Consider the following 16,924-nt stretch of genomic DNA (forward strand, 5'->3'; position numbering starts at 1 on the left):
AAGGTATATAAAGTCTTTGTGAGTCTGATTTTATTGCAGCAAAACACCACTTCTATTTTTAGCAGTAAATATGCAGCTGTATTTTAAAGTACTAGGTTTAACATGCTTATTCCCCCATTGATCATCTTTCATAATTATTCCACCCTCTATATTTCTTATTTAAAAATTGACCTTAAATGTTCCCAGGGGCACCAAAACCTGCTTCTGGAAAAACACTGCAGAGAATTTGTAATCCAAGCACTTCCAGAACAAAGCATGTAACAGTAACATTCCCCATTCACTCCACAGCATCATCTGTCTCCAAGATGCTCCCTGAAGCATGGAAGCTACGCAACCAGCCATCCTTCCCTCTCACTACTACCTTAAATGAAAACATGTAATCAATAAAACTTACCCCAGATTCTCCATCAGCACATCCTGTTTTCTCTACCTTTGAAATCTGTCCAGAGTTCAACCACTTTTCACTACCTCCACTGCCACTGCTTGGTCCAAACACCACAGATTACCTCAATTGTCTCTAACTGGTCTCCCACTTCTCCCTTCAAATTCTCCCCACATCTTTTTTCAACAATGTAACCTGAGTTCAGGATAAAACATATATCACAGCATGTCATTCCTATACTCAACCTCTCCAGTGGTTTCCCATCTCAGTCCAGTAAAACCTAAATTCTCTACCATGGTCAAAAGACCCTGTTAAGATCTGCCATATTTCTCTTCTTTCCTTTATCTTTCTCCATAGCATTTAACACCTCTGATATACTGTATATTCTACTTAGTCATTTGTTTATTGTCTGCCTTTTCCACAAGGATAAAAACTTAATGAGGGCAAGAGTTTTATCTGTTTTTTATTTACTGTTGTATCCCTGAACTTGAATGGTGCCAAGCATTAGTAGGAGTTCAATAAACATTTGTTGAATAAATGAATATTCCTCTCAAAGTCACAAGAAGCACAGATAGTCGTTCTGCCATTTTTTAACTTGAGGTTTCTGCCTCTTTCTGTAATGTCAAAATTAACAAAAACACAAGAAAGAGCTGTTAAGACAACTGATGTGAGAACCATAAAGACCCTAGTAGGTAGGAAAGATATTAGCAGCCAGAAACGAGATTTTAGAGTTTTTTCTAGTCCTGAGGATTTCTACAGATAAGTAAAACATTAAAATAGCCTCTACAGTATTTATTGGTTAGTCAAAGCATTTTTTTCCTCTCTTGTGACCAATTACTATTCTTAAAGTTTCAGAAAATTTTATGTTTATGTTCTTAATCTTCTTTATATCAGCCCATTGTGATGTGCTTTAAATTCAATGTATTACTTGATAAAGGTGTTAATGCTACTGTAGTAATCATAGTGCAATACATAAATGTATCAAACTAACATGTTGTGATACACTGTGATACAAGCTTACACAATGTTATATGTCAACTATATCTCAATTAAACATTCAATGTATCACTATTTGAGGGAGGAAAATGGGGGCAAAGAGTAAAGATATTACACAATGAATCTATTCTTCAGATAACAGCTTTAGAAAACTGCTTTGAAAGGGGGATTATACTTGGTGGTATTCAATCAGATATCCCGTACTGTCATTTCTTTTCTCATCACCCTAAGAAGAAAGGAGAGGCAGGAAATATACTCCAATTTGAAGGGTCAATAATTTCCTTAAATTTCATGAAATACCAAGTTACTATATAAAGCTGAATATATTTGATACTCTAAAACCTGAACTATCTGGGAAGAGTCAACTTTAAACAGCTGTCAGTTATCTTGTCAAGACTAAAAGAAACACTGTTTTCCTTATGTCTTTTGAAAGAAGGTGGAAGAAAAAACACTTTTGGAGGACTACTTGAATCACTATAGTCAATAAGAAATAGAATAAAACTTCTATTAAGGTCAATGGCTAAATTTTTGGTTTTAGCAAAGAAGCGCCTCAACTGGGGGGAAAACAAAGGTGGTTAGAAAGGTAATAACGAACCAACAGCTAGTTAACCCTCTCTTAAGAATCCCTAAAGTTGGTTGTTAATTGAATAAATTGAGAAGCAACTAAAAGGACTATACAGGTGGATGGAGCAGAATGGAAGGTAATATTATTAAGTAAATATTTATTACGTAGCAGACAGAGTGATAGACACTTTATATCCATAATTGCATTTAATCCTTAAAATAAACCCAGGAGCTAAGTATTGTTAGCTTCATTTTACAGAGAAGAAAACTAAGACATATATTGGTAAAGTAATGTGAAGAAAGTGATACAGGAAGGGTTAACTAAAAAGCCAAATACCTCAACGCCAATGTTAAGCTGTCTCTATGTTGCTTCTTCTATAACTGAATACATTGCTGAATTTTCCACATCAGGGTAACTGCCCTCATATAAGCACAAAAGTGATTTGGGTCTTAGATCCAGCTCTTAGTTCCCATCTGTACGCAACTTCAGAGATTAAGTGAATGACTTCAATCACCAAATGAGATTCATTTTGCTCCATGTTCATGAACACTAATCTGATCTAGGACCTGCCATCTACAAAAAAAAAATAGAAAACAAAAACTCTGCCCCTGATCACAAGGAAGACTTTCACTGAATAAAAACAACACAAAAGGCGATGCTCAAAATACTTTGGAAAGCTGTTTGGTAGCATCTACAAAACCTTAGCTTACATATGCCCTAACCCAGAAATTTCACTCCTAGACGTGTACCCACTGAAATGGGTACACGGGCTTCCCTGGTGGCGCAGTGGTTGAGAGTCCGCCTGCCGATGCAGGGGGCGCGGGGTCGTGCCCCGGTCCGGGAAGATCCCACATGCCGCGGAACGGCTGGGCCCGTGAGCCATGGCCGTTGAGCCTGCGCGTCCGGAGCCTGTGCTCCGCAACGGGAGAGGCCACAACAGTGAGAGGCCCGCATACCGCAAAAATAAAAAATTTAAAAAACTAAAAAAATAAAGAAATGCGTACACATGTTTACCAAAAGACAAGTTGAAGAATGTTCACAGCAACACTATTCATAATAGCCCTAATCGGGAAACGACCCAAACGCCCATCAACAATAGAATGGAAGAACAAATAAATTGTAGCATATTCACAAAATTGAAATAAACCATGCCTAGATGCACTATGTGGATGAGTCTCACAAACATAATGATGAATGAAGAAGCTAGATGAAAAAGAGTTCATATTGTATCATGCCATTTACATAACGTTCAAAACCAATTAACACTAATCTAGGTGTTAAAAGTCAGGATAGTGATCACTCTTCAGAGGAGTAGTGACTGAGGGGAGGAGGGCTTATGAAATGCAGGTAATGTTCTTTTTCTTTTATCTGGGTACTTGCTACATTAGTATGTTCGGTTTGTTAAAAATCAGCATGTTTTACACTAATTTTTGCACATTTTCTTTTATTCTGTTATATTTAAATAAAAGGTTCTTTAAAAACCAATGTTTTATTCTTGGGGGATTAACAGCATAGCATTTACACTGTAATTAATACTTTTAGCCTTCTTCTTATCCCTCCATATAAACAGAGACAGATAATAAACATAGGAGGCTTTGTTCTTTAAAAAGAATTTTTTTTCATTTCAATTTTGGGCTAAATGTCAATTTACAGAGTTCCATTCATCTCAATATAAGAAAATGTATTTTCAACTCTAGTTTCAAATCCTGTTGCAATCCATCTTCACCAAACAAAAGAATTAACCCTAGTCACCGCATATTTAGCTTTAAGTAAATATTTTTAAATAAAACTACCGATAACTAGTTCTTGATTCCAACTGCATTGTCAAAGTCTACTAAAATTCTTCCCTTTTCTGCTACTTCATTAACTTCATATTCTTAACCTCAGAATGAATGAAGAAATCCTTAAAAACATTTAACTTAGGAAAACATGAAATGAGGATATACTTTCTAAGAGTAAAATTTCAAGCTCAATGACTTTCTCATTTTGCAATAGGATCTTTGAGCAAAATATTCTGCAGACCAATACATTTTTTTTGTCAGAATAATGAACTTTGAAAAATCAACACTTTTTCCATCTAAGAATTTCCAAGCCTTCCATTTGTAACTCAGTATTAATTCATGACCATCAAGATTTAAATTGTTTTCTTTAAAAAGAGAGAATAGGACGAAAACAAATACCTATGGATGATTCTATTTAAGACTATGTTTCCATTTCTTCTTTTGGAATATTTTATCACACATGAAAGAATAGCCTTGATATAAATATTTTATTAACCACAAGGAGGAAAGGGGCAAAGAGAAAACACAGACAAGCAGGAAATAGAAGTTTATCTAAAAGTTTCCTTTGCAAATTAATCCTCTGACAAAGATGACTTAGTGGAAAGAACAAATATCCTGAAGCACACTACAATACTGTTCCCAATAAACTTTATTTTGAAAGGCTATTTACTTTGTTAAGGGATGTTATCATTTATTTCCTTGGTTACCATGATGCTGTGATTACAACCTACTCCGTTTTGGAAAGCTATGCAACTTCCTTAAAAAGCTGCAGCGTACAGGTTTAAGGGAATAAAAAGTAACATCTATGATGCTCTTATTAATTTTAATGAGCATTAAGAGCTTTCAAACACTGTGATTATGAATCGCAGCTGACAACTGATGAGAAGGCTTATAAATTTACTTTTCTTTTCCTTACCATAAATGTTGCTAATTTTTTTTAGCAACTGATATTAGAAATTCAAATATCTTCAAGACGAAATTTCCTGAGGAATTATGAATCTGGGTTCCAGAAGACCCGTGGACAGTGCTCCAGTGTCAGGTATGGCACCATTCAGGTAGAGACAATTTTACAAAGTCACTATTCCAGTGTTACTACTTTACCAAAAGTGACCAAGAAATCCAATTTAACTGCTATGATTAAGCATATTCATTTCATTCTCTTTTCTATAATGAACACCACCGAACCAATCTACTCTGAAGTTAGATAATATCAGCAAAAAACATAAAGCAATGATAATAAGCATTTGCAATCTCTTACTATATATAAAGATAAAACTGTTAAAATGTCATGCCCCCACTTTTTCCTATTTTTATAAATACCATGAAATACTGAACTCAGATCAGTGTGCAATAAGTAAGACCTATAAATATTTATCAAAACTAACTTTTAGTATCACCTTGTTTTAAGATTACAGAACTCAATGAATTTGGTTTTACTTTCAAAGAATATTAAACTAAATTAGAGGAGTCAGAACCGTTCACCACACCCATTTGGATAATCAGGCAAAGTAGAGTTTTTAGTACAAATGTCCAGTTTGCTTTGTGCATACTGTGATCACACCATTTTGACTTTGAATAAGGTTTTAGCTCCTAATTTTGCATTCGTCCTTTAGGTTTAATTTAAATAGGCATTTTAGGAACTAATTTGTAAGTAAGACAAATAGAATTAATGTGTCATCAGTCAGGTACTCTGGCTGTTATAATATTCAGAATTCGGGAACATATTCTGTGTCTCTCAGCGAGTCACTCAACTCTTCTTTATCAAAATATATTACAAATGTTTTAAAATCTTACATGTTTACAAAATGCTCTGCACCCTTCATATGTTGTGCTTCTGCCAGCTAGAACCTTTGAAGAGCAAAACCCAGCTGTGCTTGCATGTCAGATGGTTACTGCAGTAAGTAGGCTGAAAAGTAACAGTTATGCTTTATATAGCTTATACGTTTTTATCTTTTTTAACCTTATTTTTATAATGAAATTTCTAGTTCCTGGGGTGATTAAAATGGTTAGACTTTTCTTCTAAGAAAGAAGAAACTTTGTGTTAAAAAATATTGTAATATAAAACTGTCTAGATTATATTAAGTTTACACTTTTGATTACTCCAGCTTTTTACATTAAGACAGTTATATTTTTATATACATTTATATTCCTAATAAAAAAGTTTTTCTTATCCAGCAACGTTTTCATCACCGCGAAGACAAACATTTTGATGGGCAGTAAACGGTGTATGTGTGTGTAATATTACTTACATCTTTAAAAGAGTAAAGTAAATAAATACAGCCATCTAAGGAACTAAAAACAATAAAGGAAACAAATATAGATACCTAAGGAATTCTGCAAACTAATTTTTGAAATATACTACTGTCTAAACATATAATTATATGATATAGAAGCTTTAGTTTATCACTTCTCAATTGTCTGGTAGGAGTCTCAAACAACACACAGGAAGAGATATGAATTGAGAACTTAATTACCATAAAATTTTCATTTATATTCACTCTTGGAGTATAATTACATTACCATTAAAAACACACCTGATTCTAATTTCACTTATTTAACTTTAAAGGTCCTTGGTATTAGTAATGCATAATTACACAGATATAGGCTTATTGTGAATTTAATGATACAAATTTAATTACCTCATTTTAATTTGTAGAAATTATATATGCCTAACATTATCATTTCTCACAAATAATAAAATTATAATTAAAGTAGTCTTTACTAAAAATTCAAATAGAACTTTTTGGTCAGTATTTATGGCTTAATGTTCTTTTTTAAGGTAAAAAGAAAATGAAGAAAATTGTTAATCATGTTAAGTAGAAACTATTTTCTATTTTGACTTAAATATGAGAGATGGGAGTCACTCTACCTCACAAAGCAGTAAGTCAATGATGTGGAAGACCATGCAGAGTGGGAACTTGGCAGTAAAAAGAGTGAGAAACCACTGGGATGCATACATATGAGCTTCCAGGTTCAGATCAGAAAAATGGCCGTGCAGGTCCGGTAACTGCTCCTGAAAGTCAAAGTGGAAAATTGTGGGGGGAGGAACACTGAAGACGCCTCATTTCCTGCCACAACTGCGATTTATGACAAGCTTGCTACGATCACTCTCAATTTACTACAGCATTTGTTGACTTTTATATAACTACATAGAAGTGATGATAGGAGATGAGAACTGGGCATATGACAGAGAACAAGAAAGACGTGTTATGAACAAATAACAAAGATCAACTCTTGCTCACTTGACTGTTCCTGTTTCTTGGGAAATGCTTGCTCTGACAGAACACCTGTGGTCTAGTGAGTATCAGGACTCCATGGTCAAGTCACAGCACTCCATTCAGGGTTGAACTCCTAACTAGCCAAAAAAGAAATGTATCTTTTCTTTGAAGACCATTTAATATAAACATCATCTGGGTTCTATGATATTACTTCAGTACATTATGGTACTGAAGCCCAAAACATAACCGTGCTTTTAACAGTCTATCTTCAACATATTAAAAATTACAAAGTACAGAAATTGTACAAGTATATAATGTATAAAATTGGATGTCTCCTGGGAAAAATACTGGGAAAAAGAGGAAAAACCCTCTTTTTCCCCGATTTATACAAGTAAATGCTTTTCAAAAGCATGAAAGGCAAAGTATAAAGCATTAGCATAGCTATTCCCATAACTGAAAGACAAAGGCAAAGATATATAAAAGCCCACTTTAGTTTTGTTTTCATAAACAGACCACAGAAATAAAATTTTTGTACAAGATGCTCTTTGAAAAACACCCCAATGTACCCATCAGGTACTTTTAATGGGGTATTGAAGTGGTCATTCAGTTAACAGACAAAAGTGCTAACAGAAAATGTATTTGGGTTTCTTCATAGTACCATGAACATGCTATTCATTTATCAGGTACTTTTATTTGACTCTCAAAGCTCTTAAGAATACTGACCTTTGAAAAAATATGAACTTTTAAAAATGAAAGGTAAATGAAAGATAAAAAATGTGAAGAATCCCAAATATTTACTTGGAAGAATTAAATCTCTAAAAAAGAGCCCATTGCTTGTACTGTCCATAGTTACCAGATTCTTCTACACAGTCTTTTTCCCCCTCAATGCCCATTTGTCATTGTGCTTACAGTTCTTTTGACATCCTCCTCCCCCTTTATTTCTTCTTCACATTTCAGGTCTTCTACCCTCCTATATTCCCTTCTCCTAATACAGCTGTCCTTAACCTCACTGCAAACTCTCTGCCTTCCACTTCCCTGTTCTAGTCTTTCTCTCCTATTGGCTTCACTTCCCCCTTAGACACCTATTGATCTCCTGACAAGTCATGTCAATAAGCTCCTACCAGTATCCTCTACTGCCACATCCCAGTAACCTTCCTCCCCAACCACTTTACTTTTCCCCAATATGGAATCAATTCAATCATGTATTTTCTTCAGATTTCTCTTGGATTCCCTTATAGAGATTTCTCTTATAGAGAAAGCCATATAAACATGTTGCATAGACCCATTACAAATTTAAGATTTACAACCTCAGGTGGAATTTCAAAGCTACTCAGTAATTCCTTTAACAGCACTAGACAATAATTTTGTCCTTGCTCACAATCTTTTTTATGACAGATATATAAAAGAATACCTGTTTCTCATACATAAAATTTACACATATACATTATGAAATAGTTAACAACATTGTTTGAGATCTGGAAATTACAGAGGAAAAAATTTAAAGTATGTCCCTACACTACAATATTTTAGATATTAATTTCATCAATATCTTTCTGTCTCTTTAAAGTGTTCTCTACATGTGGACCTAAATATGGTACTGGTGCTAATTAATATTGAGAAAAATCTTAAGTATTTCAGCTTTTATTATGTAAATATCTTCATTTATTTACAAATAATACTGGGAAATCTCTTTACTGACTTAATTCACCATATTCGCACTTCAAAGTGTATTAAGTTGAATATTTTAAATGGAAGACTATTTTTATAAATGGTCAAGTAGTTAAATAAATATTTTATGATATTAAGACCACTGTAGATATTGGTCAGAAACCAAATCCATTTACCTTTTCTGTAACTTTCCATTAGATTTTCATAAACCATTATTTTTCTATTTTATTGGACTTTCCCTATAAGTCAACAAATCCCTGAGTGATAAAAGTTCCTAATGTTTATTTACCTGCATTAGTCTCTCCAACTGATAGAACTTGCAGTGAAGATCTTCAAAGTTGTTTTTGTAGAGGTCTCGTAAACCATAGTCATACATGATTTTCACCAAAACACAGAATGCTTGTTCCTCTGGCATCTACAGGAAAACATATACATACAGAACATGACTGAGTGGCATTTGACCAGAATGTCAGAAACATTCCTTCATGTTATTAGTCCCCTGTATTAGTGGTTGAAGGCCACTAGTGAATGAAATTCTCCAGAGCCAGCTTTCTGCAGTGACACAGGTAAAATCTGTGTTCCAAGTTTCAAGCTTCCCTACTTGAGATGAATTTCGCTCTTTTGCTAATTTTAATCACCTTGTCATTTACTCTTAAGCCATCTTAAAAATAGGTAATACAGTAAGATGATGTAAAAATTCAAAACAATTTAAAAGTATATAAAGGTTAAAAAAAGTCTCACTCCTCTCTATCCCTATATCCACTAATCCCTGTATCTGTCCCCCCAACCTCTTTTGCATAATCTCATAACTACTCAATAATTTCTCATATAACCTGCCAGTGTTTCTTTATGCAAATAAAAGAATTACATTTCTTATTTTACTTTTTCCCTTTCCTATATAAAAGATAGCATTCTAAATACATTGCTATGCACCTTGCTTTTCTCCCTCAATAATTTCCCAAAAGAGGGATTGCTGAGTCAAAGGATAAAATGCATTTTTAATTTTGATAGATAGTATGCTACTGTCCTCCCAGAATCTTGATGTTGCTATTTTTCTGTCTATAAAAAGGTCTTCAGCTGTTTCAGAAGCTTATGAGCTTCTCTCATTAAGATTTAAATGACAAATAAAATCTGATATACCTTCCCAGATATTTTTATCTGAACAGAGAATAAAATCTGAAATCAAAAGAACCGATCTCTAAATTATGGTATCAATAAGCTGAAAGAATTTAGAGAGGGACATATTCAATATTTTAGAATTTGTACCAAGCAAACAGAAAAAGTTGTCCTTACTCAAGGTCCTAGGATGTAACTATTATGTAAACATTTACTTAAAATGTCACTTCTTTGAAAGTCTGACCTTGGCTGATTTCGGTATTTGACACATTTGTTAGACCAACTTCCTGCCTGAATAACTGAATCAAGTAGAGTTCTGTTTACCCACTTAGAAATGTAACTGTTTATTTAAGTTCCTATACAAACTGACCACTTCTGTTTGCTACTATAAACCATGAAATATGTAAATTAGTTAAATAAAATCTCCTAAAGTTAAATAAGTATAGTTAGCTGTTGTCATTTTGCTTCTCTAAATATTTGCTTATTTCTTTTTTACCTATGAGTTGGGGGCCTTGGCTTTGACCCCAGCTGTTCAAGTCAGCAGACATTTTTCAGTTTTTATGCAGTTATTTAGAACGTAAGCACACTGTATTTTTTACCCCTTTAGCAATTCTGTCATTGAAGCTTCAAGTGACACTAATGTGCACATGAACAGTCTACAATACTTCTCTTACTACCAAGTTATAAGCCTCTTTGTCTTCTCCCTGATCTCTACTAAAATGGCTATACAAAAATGCTGCCCGTAAGATAACTGTAACCAGCCCTAGAGAAACTAGTTCACTCAACTTTTCCCTCTTCCTAAGTAAGTGATGATTAGTTGAATATACAAGGTATAAAAGGGATTAACCTTTATTTCCTTGAATGTGGTGAGACCATTAAAACAAAAGTTTAAACACCCTTCAGCATTCATACATGCAGTCACTGAACATATAAGATGCATGTACCGTTTGTTCTAGGCCCTGGATACAGAGGTAAAAGTAGAGTGCCTTCCCAAAGGACAAGGAAATAGGCAACTCTACTTGAGTCTGATAGACGCAGAAGTCGTGGAGTAGGGGAGGATGGGAGTGTGGAAGAGGTGTTAGATGTCACTACAGTTACAGTGCAAATAGAGGGATGGCCGGATACGAGCTTTATCAGGATAAACTATTTAAGAAAATGACAAATAGACGTAAATTTCTGCTTTGCTTTTAGATATGGAGCTTAAATTTATTCATATTCATTCAGTCACACTCATTCTCTCTCCCTCTCTCCCGGCACCCATCTCTGTCTCTCTCTCTTGGTCCCCTTCCCCTCTCCCTCCACCACCTTCCCCATTCAACTGTCTGTCTCTTACACATATACAAACAATATATTTAATAAATGTTCTTTAAAAACAAAAGCATTTGAAAGTTTGAACTTGATCCCTAAAAATAAAACTGACAATCCCAGCCTATTTTTAAAAGTATATCTATATTTTGGGTGGGGGGCAGCCTTGGAGTTAGTATCCTTCAGGTCTAGCTTCAGCAATATAGCCAAGGTTTTGATTTTTAGTTAGTTCATGTGTTACATGAAAACAGTAGACTAAACCTACAAAATACCAGTCCAGCTGAGTAGAATCAAAACTGACTATCTGTGAAGACTAAGGTCAGATATAATAAGCTCTTATGGGATCTCAGATACTACCTCAACATGAAAGTGACTAAAAATGAATCCCTGTGAAAACAGAAAAATGGTTGCTAACAAAATGAGTGAGAAAGTAATGGGAAATAGTTATAATCCTTTGGAAAGTGGAAATTCAACCTTCTCTTTCTGGTTTAAAGATGAAATGGGATCTATTTAGCATGTCTAATTAAGCTTCCCTTGGTATTTCTCTTGCTTCAATTAACGTATTCATTATTACTAGCAGCAAGCAGGGTGAGCACACAAAATTAGCAAAAATGTCAAAGATTCTAAAAATGAGAATATCTAAACATGTATAAAATATAGCTAGACAACAAATACCGATTGACATTTACACTGCAGAGAAAAAAGGAAGTTCACACATAGACTTATAATGGTGTTTTGCTTTGAAGGATAAGACAATGCATGTTTTTGAAATACACCTCAGTGAAGTGTCAATAACAAGGAGTGAAGGCTGAGCCTAGATTGATGAAGGCTGAGCCTAGTTTCCACATATAAGTGAGATCATACATGTCTTTCTCTGACTGACTCACTTCACTTAGCATAAAGCCCTCCATGTTGTCACAAATAACAGAATTTCCTTTTTTATGGCTAAATAGTATTCCTCTATATGTATATACCACATTTTCTTTATCCATCCATCACTCAATAGACACTTAGATTGTTTCCATGTGTCACTATTGCAACTAATGCTGCAATGAATGTGGGGTGAAGACATCTCTTTGAGTTAGTGTCTTTGTTTCCTTTGAATATCTAGGCTCATATCATATCTAGGCTCAGCCTAGAGTGGGGTACATATATCTTATCTTTAACATAAGATATATGATAAAAACATACTTTGGAAATCATAAACAATAATCACTGGTAGCTACTAATGACTTCAATGATGGCAGAAAAACTTACAACAATAAATTATAGCTTTGTTAATGCAAATAAATACAATACTAATAATTATAATAATAAGTTGGGTAATAGGGACCTAGCTGTAACGTTAGCAGTAGTTGGCCATTACCATAACTCATCAAATATAGAAAATAAATAAACTGGAGCTGAGAAGCAATGCTCAACAACACACCATTATATGCTACTTCCATCAGATAAAACAGACATAAACAGACTAAAAAGTATAGATAACAGTTAAATGTGGCAAAATAATTAGTATTTACCACTTTCTGTTTTTAATATATGTAATTGTAAGTTTATATCATTTAATTTTTCCCAGCTTTATTGAGCTATAATTGACATACAACATTGTGTAAGTTTAAGGTGTACAAAGTGATGATTTTACTTATTTATATATACATATATCACCTCACATAGTTACGATTTTTGTTTTTTATGGTGAGAATTTTTGTCTTTTTTGTGGTAAGCAATTTTCAAATATACAATACAGTATTGTCAACTACAGTTACTATGCTGTACATTACATCCCCTGAACTTATTAATCTAATAACTGGAAGTTTGTACTCTTTCACCACACTCACCCATTTCCCACATTTCCCACACCTGGCGACCATCAACCTCCTCTGTCTTTTTTTGTTTTTTTAAATCTTGTGGCCACGCCACAGGGCCTGTGGGATCTTAGTTCCCCTACCAGTGAGCGAACCCATGCCCCCTGCAGTGGAAGCATGCAGTCAACCATTGGACCACCAGGGAAGTCCCAACCACCAACAAATGTTTTTAGTTTCCACATATAAGTGAGATCATACATGTCTTTCTCTGACTGACTCACTTCACTTAGCATAAAGCCCTCCATGTTGTCACAAATAACAGAATTTCCTTTTTTATGGCTAAATAGTATTCCTCTATATGTATATACCACATTTTCTTTATCCATCCATCACTCAATAGACACTTAGATTGTTTCCATGTGTCACTATTGCAACTAATGCTGCAATGAATGTGGGGTGAAGACATCTCTTTGAGTTAGTGTCTTTGTTTCCTTTGAATAAATACACAGAAGTGGAATTGCTGGATCAAATGGTAGTTCTATTTTTGACTCTTTGAGGAACCTCCACACTGTTTTCCACAGCAGCTGCATCAATTCACATTCCCACCAACAGTGCACAAGGGATCCCTATTCTCCATATCCTCCCAACACTTGTTAATTCTTGTCTTTTTGATGATAGCTATTCTAACAGGTGTAAGATGATATTTTGTTGTGGTTTTAATTTGCACTTCACTAATGATTGGTGATATTGAGCACTTTTTCATGTACCTGATGGCCATCTGTATGTCCAGAAAAAAAGTTTTCAACCTTTCACCATTGAGTATGTTAGCTGCTGGCTTGTCATATATGGCCTTTCTTATGTTGAGGTACGTGTCATCTATACCCAGTATGTTGACAGCTTTTCTCACGCATGGATGTTGAATTTTGTCAAATGCTTTTCTGCATCTATTGAGATGATTATATGTGATTTTATTAATGTGATACATAACTTTTATGACTTGCATATGTTGAACCATCCTTGCATCCCACGGATGAATCCCATTTGATCATGGAATATGATCCTTTTAATGTGTTGTTCAATTTAGTTTGCCAGTATTTTGTTGAGAACTTTTGAATGTCATCAGGGATGTTGGCTTACAGTTTTCTTTTCTTGTAGTATCCTTCTCTGGTTTTGGTATCAGGGTAAAGCTTGCCTTGTAAAATGAGTCTGGGAGTTTTCCCTCCTTTTCAATTTTTCTGGAAGAGTTTGAGAAAGATTGGTACTAATGCTTCTTAAAAATGTTTGGTTTTAATGTTTGGTAGTATGCACCAGTGAAACCATCTTGTCCCAGGCTTTTATTTGTTGGGGGAGTTTTGATTCTTGATTTAATCTCCTTACTTGTTACTGGTCTATTCAGATTTTCTATTTCTTGAGTCTTGTGTGTTTCTAGAAATTTATTCGTTTTTTCTAGGTTATCCAATTTGTTGGTGTATAATTTTTCACAGTAGTCTCTTACGATCCTTTGTATTTGAGGTATCAGCTGTAATGTCTCCTCTTTTTAAATAATTTTATTTATTTGCACCCTCTTTTTTTTTAGTTAATCTAGCTAAAAGTATATAATTTTGCTTATCTTTTCAAAGAATCAACTCTTAGTTTTGTCAATCTTTCCCATTGTTTTTCTATTCTCTACTTTATTTATTTGTCTTATAGTCTTTATTATTTCCTTCCTTCTACTAACTTTGGTCTTAGTCTGTACTACTTTTTCCAGTTCCTTGAGGTGTAAAGTTAGGTTGTTCATTTGAGATATTTCTCTTTTCCTGATGTATGCATTTGTCACTATAAGATTCCCTCTTAGAACTCCTTTTGCTGTCTCCTATAAGTTTTGATATGTTGTGTTTCTATTTTCACTTGTCTCAAGTTTTTTTTTTTTTTCTGCGATACGTGGGCCTCTCACTGTTGTGGCCTCTCCCGCTGCGGAGCACAGGCTCCGGTCGCGCAGGCTCAGCGGCCATGGCTCACAGGCCCAGCTGCTCTGTGGCATGTGGGATCTTCCCAGACCGGGGCACGAACCCATGTCCCCTGCATCGGCAGGCGGACTCTCAACCACTGCGCCACCAGGGGAGTCCAAGATATATATTTTTTAATTTCTCTTTTTTCATCCATTGTATGTTCAGGAGTGTGTTTTTAATTTGCACACATTTGTGAATTTTCCAGCTTTCGTCCTGTTATTAGCTTCTAGTTTCATAAAACTGTGGTTGTAAAAGATACTTTATATAACTTCTATCTCAAATTTGTTGAGACTTTTTCTGTGACCTAACACGTGATCTATCCTAGAAAATGTTCCATGTGTGCTTGAGAAGAATATGTTGCTGCTGGTGGATGGACTGTTCTGTGTATATGTTAGGTCTATTTGGTCTACAGTACTGCTAAAATCTGCTGTTTCTGTATTGATTCTCTGCCTGGATATCTATCCATTGTTGAGAGTGGGGTACTGAAGTACCCAAATATTACTGTATTGCTATTTATTTCTTCTTTTAGTTATGTTTCTATTTGCTTTATATATTTAGGTGCTCTGAACATACAGGTGAGTGCATACAAATTTTATAATTTGTTATATCTTCTTGATGGTTTGACTCCTTTATCATTATACAACTTTCTTCTTCTGTTTTGAACATTTTTACCTTAAAGTCTATTTTGTCTGATATAAGCATATAGCTACCTCTACTTTCTTTTGGTTATCACTTACTTGAAATATCTTTTTCTACCCCTTCACTCTCAGTCTATGTGTGTCCTTAAAGCTAAAGTGAGACTCTTTAGGCAGTATACCATTAGATCCTGTTTCTTTTTTTCCTTTGTCCAGTCAGCCATTCCACATCTTTTGATTAAATAATTTATCCATTTAAAGTATTATTGATAGATAAGGACTCACTATTAACATTTTACTAATTGTGTTCTTTTTTGTAAATCCTTGCTCCTTGCTTCCGCTCTTACAGTCTTCCTTTGTGATTTGATGATTCTTTGTAATGGTATGCTTTGATTCTCTTTTCTTTGGTGAATCTACTGTTGGTTTTTGCTTTATGGTTAACAAGAGTCTTACATAAAACATCTTATAGTTATAACATCCTATTTTAAGTTGATAACAACTTAACTTTGATAGCATACAAAAACTTCATACTTTTATTTCTTCCCACCTCACACTTTGTTACTGATGTTACAATTTACATCTTTTTTATATATATTGTGATAAAAATTGCTGTAGTTGAGGTTATTTTTAATACACTTGTTTTGTAACTTTTTTTTTTTTTTGCGGTATGTGGGCCTCTCACTGTTGTGGCCTCTCCCATTGCAGAGCACAGGCTGCGGACGCGCAGGCTCAGCAGCCATGGCTCATGGGCCTAGCCGCTCCGCGGCATGTGGGATCTTCCTGGACCAGGGCACGAACCCGTGTCCCCTGCATCGGCAGGCGGATTCTCAACCACTGCACCACCAGGGAAGCCCATGTTTTGTAACTTTTGAAGAAGAGTTGTAAATGAATTATGTACTACCATTATGTATTAGAGAATCTGACTTTAACTGTGTATTTACCATTACCAGTGAATTTTACACATTCATGTTTTTATGATGTTAATCAGCATCCTTTTATTTCAGCTTGAAGAATGCCCTTTAGTATTTCCTGAAAGGCAGGTCTAGTGATGATCAACTCCCTCAGCTTTTGTTTGTTTGGGAAAGTCTTTATCTCTATTTCATTTACAAAGGACAGCTTTACCAGGTATAGTATTCTTGGTTGACAGTTTTTTTCTTTCACTATTTTGAATATATCATCCCACTTCTTCCTGGCCTACAGTGTTTCTATTGAGAAACTAAACAGTCTTATGACTCTGTAAACAGTCTTATATATGATGAGTAGCTTTTCTCTTGCTGCATTCAAAATTCTTTGTCTTCAATTTCTGGCAATTTAAATATAATGTGTCTTGGTGCAGCCCTTTTCAGATTCTAACCACTGAGGTCTTTTGGGCCTCATAAATCTGGAAGTTCATTCTCCCCCTAAGTTTGGGAAGTTTTCATCCATTATTGCTTTAAATAGATTTCTGTCCCCTTCTCTTTCTCTT

At 34.7% G+C, this 16,924-nt stretch overlaps 1 protein-coding gene across 9 annotated transcripts in view; it reads right to left on the bottom strand.

The window, feature by feature from the left end:
- Window positions 1–16,924, bottom strand: part of RABGAP1L (RAB GTPase activating protein 1 like) — a 797,484-nt gene that overhangs the window by 222,630 nt on the left and 557,930 nt on the right. For 8 of the 9 annotated variants that reach the window (XM_079939730.1, XM_079939723.1, XM_079939729.1 and 5 more), the window contains 2 exons: window positions 8,900–9,025; window positions 6,594–6,737 (listed from right to left, as the gene is read on the bottom strand). In XM_079939730.1, coding sequence (XP_079795856.1) covers window positions 6,594–6,737; window positions 8,900–9,025 — 270 coding nt within the window. Of the gene's footprint in view, window positions 1–6,593; window positions 6,738–8,899; window positions 9,026–16,924 lie in introns of those variants that run through there. The other variant, XM_079939725.1, reaches the window with a different exon arrangement.

The sequence above is a fragment of the Stenella coeruleoalba genome (genome assembly GCF_951394435.1).
Source record: "Stenella coeruleoalba genome assembly, chromosome: 1".
Lineage (NCBI taxonomy): Eukaryota > Metazoa > Chordata > Mammalia > Artiodactyla > Delphinidae > Stenella > Stenella coeruleoalba.